General features: G+C 50.4%; 1 protein-coding gene across 5 annotated transcripts; it reads right to left on the bottom strand.

The window, feature by feature from the left end:
• Positions 1 to 131: 131 nt before the first annotated feature.
• CCDC127 (coiled-coil domain containing 127) lies at positions 132 to 7,539 on the bottom strand. Of its 5 annotated transcripts, none has more exons than XM_032469052.1 (3): positions 7,425 to 7,539; positions 6,411 to 6,541; positions 132 to 1,114 (listed from the first exon to the last, which is right to left on the bottom strand). In XM_032469052.1, exons 2-3 carry the CDS (start codon positions 6,529 to 6,531, stop codon positions 444 to 446), a joined length of 792 nt encoding a protein of 263 aa, XP_032324943.1. In that variant the 5' UTR covers positions 6,532 to 6,541; positions 7,425 to 7,539; the 3' UTR covers positions 132 to 443. The 5 variants fall into 5 exon arrangements, with proteins under 5 accessions (XP_032324943.1, XP_032324970.1, XP_032324934.1 ...); XM_032469079.1 differs by having other exon boundaries at positions 7,446 to 7,466; XM_032469043.1 differs by having other exon boundaries at positions 7,421 to 7,441.

A 7,539-nucleotide genomic window follows, 5' to 3' on the forward strand; every position in this document is an offset into this window, starting at 1 on the left:
TGTGCCTAAAGCATACAAAAGCCAGTTCATATTAGCTTTGTGGAAAATGGGCCTAAGCTTGCAGTAAAACTTGAGATAACCCCTATAAAAAAACTGCTTTGTAAAGAGTAAGGAATCACACTCATAAAAAGTGGCATTCTTGCTTTTCAATTGCAGGTGTTTTAATTATACATCACGGCTAATAATTTTTTCCTAAAGCTGAAATAGGAGGTTATACTGTTCTGCCTAATAAAATATGGACAGCTTAAAAAGTGCTTCTGAGAATCTGCATCCTTAGCTGCGGAAGGGGATGGAGCAGGAGCCCTGTCTCCCAAGGCCTGCGGTCCTGCTCGGGGGAGGCGGGGCGGAAGAGGTGGCTGTGAGTGCGCAGGCGCAGCCAGGGCGGCACCGGCAGAGGATCAGTCCCAGGGACTGACCCAGCCAGAGGCCCGCCCACCCTCGAGTCACTTCACTCTGGCCTCCTCTTCCAGGATGGCCTTCTCCGCACTCCTGAACTTCTTCAGCTCCACGACCAGTTCCCAGTACTTGAGATACAGCCACATGAGCCTCCCATTCTGGCGCCTGTCGGTGTTCCAGACGTCACCACAGTACGTGTCATGCTTGAATATGTCAACCAGGCCAGCCGCCACCCCCAGGTCCACAGCTACTGGGTCCGTGGATGCTCGGACCAGCCAGCTCTTCTCTAGCTCCAGCCGGCGGCGGCGTGGGAGCAGGAGGCTGCAGTAAATGCCCTGCCTCTCAGTGAGGGCACCTTCCAGCTCCCGCAGCAGGAGCCGGGCCCTCCGCTGCCAGTCCTCCTCCCTGTCCAGGCAGCTCAGGTAGGCCCTCCGCAGGGGCTGTGCATTCTCCCGCAGGACCCGCGCCCGTTCCTGCTCCAGAAGCTTCCTTTCCTCCACCATCCTGCGCCCCTGAGAGATGAGGGCTTCTCGGTAACTAGTCGTCCTATTCTGTTCCTTTTCAAGCTCCAGGGACAACTGGGCCACAGCACGCCGACTCTCTGAGATTGTGGCCTGGTACTTGGCTTCGAGGTCCCGCTGGAAGGCAGCTGTTCTCTGACGACACGCTTCCCTCTCAGCTTCTATTTCTTTCTGGGACTCCCTAGACCAAATCCAACCTGCACAAATGAGTTGGGGGAGGAAAACACACGTAATGAAACATCAGAGCACAAGTTCTATAATCTTTAAAGAAAACATAAAGCTGCTAAGAACAGCATTTCAATAAAATCTTAAGTCCTGAGAGGTACGAGTAAGATAGCATTTCGTATGAAACTACATAATACACAAAGTTCTTAACTTAAAAATCAGATAAGGGCTCCCAAAGACAAGCACGGGACGGCTGCAGAGAATCTGCCTTTCAGCCTCTGAGTTTTTGAGGCTGAGAAAATCTACCACTGCTTTCTTTTGCTCCCAAGCCCATCACCGTTTGTCTGCTCTGGGCACAGAGCTCTCACGTACCACTGGCAAGGTTTAAGAATGAACGTGGGTGAGTATGCTTCAAATACTCTCAGCCAGGTTATTGCAGAACTAAGTTCCAAGTGTGTTCAGCTTTGCCTGCTCATCAGAAGTAAACAGCTGAAGCCCAAGATGTTTGCTTATGTTCCGACAGGGACCACATAAATAAGGAGCTAGGAGTTCAGCCTCAAGACAAGATGAGGCCCCACCATAACCTCACAAACACGGGACAGAAGAGTGCGGAGAGCTGGGGTGGGTAACACCCCGCTTTGCCTCACAAAGTGAGGAGCCACCAGGCACCTGCAGCGTGGAGAAGGCCAAGGTCAGAGAACTGGAGTCTGACGACCACAAAGCCTGGGGCCAGCAGGTGCCTGGCCCTGGGTGTTGTTGCCAACTTGTCCCCATCCCACCAACAATAAGAGGAAGATGGTGTGACGCCTCCACTGGTATAGGATACACTCCTGCCCAGTAATTTCATCAATGTGGGGGCAGCCACGCTGGGTCCTGGCTTTTCACAGTGACAACTCGTCCGGCCAGTACTTGCGAGAAGCAGCAGGGATCTGAGCCCCTTGGAAAACAGCAGGATTGCTCAGCAAACCTTCAAAGGCACCAAGAGGACCACTTAAAGCATCATTTTACACCCAGCCCTCCAAACGCAGCCAGGGGGCTCACACATTTCTCTCCCACTTCCTCTGCCTCCCTGGTGTCCACTCCCCAGTGGAAACTGCTGGAGTGTCCATCAACCGTCGGTTCTCTTTCTGCTCTTGATGGTCCCTCCCCATCAACACCAAGGCGGTGTCCTTGCTGTGCGGCCTGTCCCCTGGTCCCGACGTCACTGTCACCCATGAGGACAGCACTTCCAGGTGCCTCAGAGCCACCTTCATTCTACAACCATGAGACCAAGTGCACCCTTCCTCACTTAAACAGCCTCCAGTCCCTAAAGCTGAGGGGTGGGGCAGGACAGAGCTAGCCCTGCTGTACCAACCCACTCCAAGTCCGATGCCTCAAACATGGAGCCAGCGGAGGCTGATTCATAACATGGCACACACCTGACATCGGAGCACAGAACATAGCTCATCAGGAGGGCCTCCAGAAAGAGGAGGCGACTGGGCAGCTATGGAGACCAAAGTGCAGGATGGAATGGTAGGTGGACACCCTAATTCTGGTCTGGGAGTCCTGCCTCATGACTCTGCAGACACAACTTGGTGGAGCCTCAGTTTCAGAAGGCACATGAAAGAGCTGGGAGTCCTGCTTTTGGGAAAATGGAACACAAGTACTCTCTCCTATTCTTCTTGCTAAGAACAATAAAGCACCCGGACGCTGTACGTAGAACTAACACAAGACGCCCATGGAGGGCGGACAGGAGCAGGCAGGCCGGCGAGGGACCTTGGCACCCAAGGACACCGTGGCAGTGGGTCCCCTGGGGCTTCATTTTGCCTTGTGGTCCCAGATTTGAAGCTGAAATGCCACAGCTAACATTTACTTAATGGTGAAAAGACCGACTGCTTTCCTCCAAGATCAGGAACTATTCAGCAATCCTGGAGGTTCCAGACAATGCAAGAAAGGGTTAGAAAGGAAGACAGAAAACCTGTCTCGCACCTCACAGAAAAATTACTTCCAAATGGATCATGCACTCCATGTAAAACGCAGAGCTAACACTGCAGGGAAGACACAAGAGAGAACCTTCTGGACCCAGGGCCAGGCTAAGAGTCCCCACACTCGGTATATGAAAGCATGAGCCATCAAAGGAAATACTGATAAGCTGGACTTTATCAAAGCGAAAACTTCTGCTTCATGGAAAACTCTGTTAAGAGGCTACAGGCTGGGAGAAGATACCTGAAAACCAGACAGCCAACTAAGTACTAGAAGCTAGAACACAGTAAAAACTGTCCAAACTCAACATGAAAAAACAATCTGATCAGAAAACAGCCAAAAGACAGGAACAGACACTTCAAGAAAGCAGGTAAACCAATGCAAGTAAGTGTGAAAAGATGTCCAGCATCATCAGTCATCAGGGAAATGAGGTCAAAACCACATGGGGTGTCACTGCACGCCCGCAAGAACAGGCAAGGGCAGTGGTGACCACACCAGAAGAGGGGGGAACCCAAGAGACCGGACGAGAGAGCAAAATGGTTCAGCCACTCTGGGGAACATCTGTCACTTTCTCAAAAAACTGAACATTGACTCCCAAGGAGGCTGATGAGCAGGCGGGTTCTGTGATTCAGGGATCTGCAGCCCAACTCCAGCCCTAAGGGCGCTGCTGTTTACAAACTAGCCTGCTAGCTTGCAAAACCCTACCTAACACCCAGAGAGGCTGCCTGTGGCTAGGGCGATGAACTGCTGAGTGACACCACTTACTCAGGTAATAATTAGCTAGTTTTGAGGCTGGGAAAGGCCCAACGGGACTTGTTTTTCCGACTCTCTGGCTTTTATAGCTTGTCTGGTGTGAACAGGACGCCGTGGTTATCAAGCCTTCCCGGGAGCCCTGAAGAATAGACACCAAGCAGGAAAGGGGGAGGCTGACTGCTGCCAAGCCCTCGGCCACAGCAGCGTCCCCAGTAGTGGCGCCTGAGGGGACTCAGGGTAGGGAAGAACAGGACACTGGCCCTGGGCAGCTCAGGTGCACATCGCAGGAGTGATTTCAATGAGCCCAGATGCCTGCGTCTTTCCGTGCGTGGAAGAGTGCTATGTATTTTACACATTGTATTAATGTATTAACACACTGATCGCCACATCACCCAAATCTGGGTGACAGCTGTGCTTCCTCAGGCACACCAGAGCCACAGCGTTAACTCAAGATGCCTGGTTTTCTTTAATTAACAGTAATCTTTAATGTTCCAACCACCTGGTCTTTGTTAACTGTTGAGCAAACTCCTACACATCCTGGCTCCTCCCCTCCCTCTTGGGAGTGGTCCCTCAGAGCATCTGAGAGGCTGCCTCCTCGGGCCTGAAGTCCTCAGAAAGTCTGCCCAATGAAACCACCCTCAACTTTCAGGCTGTGCATTTCTTTTCAGGCGATGATGGTAATCAGCACATTTGAGGTTCCTGCCTGCTTGTCGTTTTGAAATGATACTTTCTGTCCCTCAGAAGGGTTGAAGAATGTTGTACTTTTTCGTCTCGGTTATCTTGCTCAGGGTAATGTGATCAGAGAAAACTTCTAAACTTTGCATTCTTGTATGGATTCTCCAAAAATGTGTTATTACAAGGTTAAGAAATTATATGGAAGACATGAGGGTTTAGTAGCCCCCAGCACAGTCTGAAAGTCACGGCAGACAAATGGAGTGATAAATGCTACTCTTGTCAGCCTCCACTTTCTCGGCTCCAACCTGTGGGAGCCACTCCACGCGTCACGCAACAGAGGGGAGCTCTTGCTGGTCTTCCTCCCAAGTTTTCAGTTTCTCATACTCTTAAGTGCCAACCCAGAACCATGGGAGGTGATACGGGGTAGCAGAATATGCCACCCTCACTATGTCTCTTTGGCATAAGGGTTACTTAAGACTGGTTATTTTCTAAGAAACAGCAGTCATGGGAGAAACTTGGAAAACCAAGCAGGCGTTATCCTTTCGTAAGGAACACTTAAAGTTACAAGGGAGACCTCCATTTGTAAGGGTGTCTCCCTGGCTGAAGCAGGAAGAGGCTGACCAAATCTCTGGAACTCTTACCAAAGGAGAAGGCTGCATAACCACCCCACCCTTGAATACTGCACTCTTCCTGGTCATCTCTGGTAACTAACTCTCCACCCTGAAACCCTCTTTTGTATTCAGTGGGGGATGGTATGCAGGGTGAGGGCTTATGCCCTTCTGGTGAGTTACTCAGTGTTCCTGGGTCTCTCCTACCTGTACATGTTAACAACTTCTGTTTGATTTTCTCCTGTTAGTCTGTCTCATGTCAATTTAATTCTTGCACCAGCCAGAAGAACTCAAAGTGTAGAAAAAAATTTCTTTCTCCCTGACAATAACAAAATATAAAACTAACTCCTGCACATCAGGATATTTATCGGGTGGCAGGGACATAAACTAAGAACTGGAATAATTACGACTGACTGGCGACTGGTAATTTCCCCAGAGTAGACAAAGTCAGTTCAAAGCAGAGAGTTTCTGGCCTGAGCAGAAGTTTCACAGATGAAGCCTCCCGAAGACCAATTTCCTAAACATCACACAGACATCCAAAACAGCTTTTCTTTTCTGCCTGTTTTATTCTTCCTCATAGGTCCTCTTAGGGCAGCTGAAGCAAGAGAGCCCCTTCAGAGCAAAGACGCCTTAAAAGGGTGCAAGCAGTTACTCAACTCACTCCACATGAAATGCCTCCAAATGTCCTGTCTTATTTACCCCTCACAGTGCATGCAGATGACTGGCGGTCAGAGTGGCCAAGGCTCAGAGGGCTAAGTACTTTGCTAAGATACACGTCTGTGATAAAACAAGGCTGTGCACATGCATCTGTGTCAACAAAGACTGCTGTCCAAAACTCCAGTCACAAAAGGGTCAAGCCATCAGCTGCAGCAGCCGCTGACCTATAAGTTCAGCCTGAAAGGCATTTGGGACGAAGGCACTCTGTGTTCTGGATGCATAGGACCCTGCACAGTTAAGACGCACAACTAAGGAAGACTCTCAGTGACCTTCCCTTCAGAGGTAAGCACTAAAATCATTAACTTGCGATACCTGGATTGTTTTGTGACAACTGGTAATCTTTTACCAAGAGGTACGCTTCCCAGCTAAAACATTCACCTGTATCCCAGCTCCTCCCCGGCCTCTTCAGAGCTGTTCCTAAGAACTGTCTGAGAGGCTCCCTCCTGGGCTATACTCCTCAGTAAGACCCTGAATAACACTCAACTTGCAGCTCTCACTTTGGGCATTCCCCCCACCACCCCCAGTCAACAGTTGTCAGGTTCCAAAGCCCAAGATGTTTCGGCTCCACACTTTCAGCCCAGAAAAGTGAAATGTCAGGAAAACCATGACTTACGAAAAGCAGCCAGCCCCAGCATCGGCACCAACAGGGCATAATTCCATCTGCTTCCATCACCACCATCAGCCCTGGAATTAGGCCGGATATTCCAATTTGGAGGGTTATTTAAGTTATTCATGGAGATACACCTTGAAGTAAATAATAACGCACCTTGAAGTAAATAATTAACCATACAAAATGAGTAAAATAACACTGGTCACAATTATGACATCTACATGGCTCAAGAGTCCTTTTTCCCTTCCAAAATTTTTAGATCTAGGTATGTGCTTCACAGCACTGAGTCCTATGGGATTAAAAGGAGAAAAAAAAAACAAGATTTCAGGCAAAAGCCGCTCACAAACCGTAGGGGAGAGAGATGTGTCTCAAATAGCTGAAATACAAATAGAACAAGGTGAATATATGTAAAAGGAACCCAATTCAGCTTTTAAAAACTCTTAATGGGCTTTTCAATAAATACCTGTTAAACACCTAAAGACATAAAATTCTAATTGGCAATAAAGAGACGACCACAAAAAAAGTTTCAGGACTTACTGTTAAGGAGCTTGTAGCGAGCACGGAATAAAAAACTCAGAGGATGAAAAGCACTAAAGCGTGGAACCCCAAGAGGGTAGGTCTGGGAGCAGCTTTCCTTCCCCTCGAACCCCATAAACTACAGGGTCCGGACCCTCCCCCCCGACCCCGCAACCTACGGGGTCCTCCTCCGGAGACGCACAACCCTAGAGCAGCGGAACCCGGCACGCACCGGGCGCCGCGCAGTTAACCCCCGAACGTCGGCCCCGGGGGCGGCCCGTCCAGAACCTGCTCGGCACAGTAACTCCCGCTCCGTCCCGGAGGAAAAAGCGGGCGGAGACCACGTACCAGCGAGCACTGGTTCATTTCAAAAACTCCAATAAACTCAACAAAAACCAAACACCGTGTGGACAGGAGGAGAAACCAGGCGAGTCCGTGAAGACGCCTGACCCCCGACTCGGCCCGGCCCCGCGGGCCCAGACCTCCGGGACACCGACCTACCCCGAGTGGGGAGCTCCGGACCTTGTCCCGGGCGCCGCCGTCTGCGGGTCGTCTCTGCGCAGGCGCGCCGTCGCCCGTTGACCCCGGGCGCGTTGATGTTAAGAACCCGGCGCTG

Source organism: Camelus ferus, chromosome 3 (genome assembly GCF_009834535.1).
Source record: "Camelus ferus isolate YT-003-E chromosome 3, BCGSAC_Cfer_1.0, whole genome shotgun sequence".
Taxonomy (NCBI): Eukaryota; Metazoa; Chordata; class Mammalia; order Artiodactyla; family Camelidae; genus Camelus; species Camelus ferus.

What these genes read in the sequence shown, in the direction of transcription:
- CCDC127 (XM_032469052.1), bottom strand. Translation starts at nt 6,531, where the DNA reads ATGAATAACTTAAATAACCCTCCAAATTGGAATATCCGGCCTAATTCC. An exon ending in GCTGGGGCTGGCTGCTTTTC is followed by an intron (nt 1,115 to 6,410) that starts GTAAGTCATGGT and finishes TCATTTGTGCAG; the next exon opens with GTTGGATTTGGTCTAGGGAG.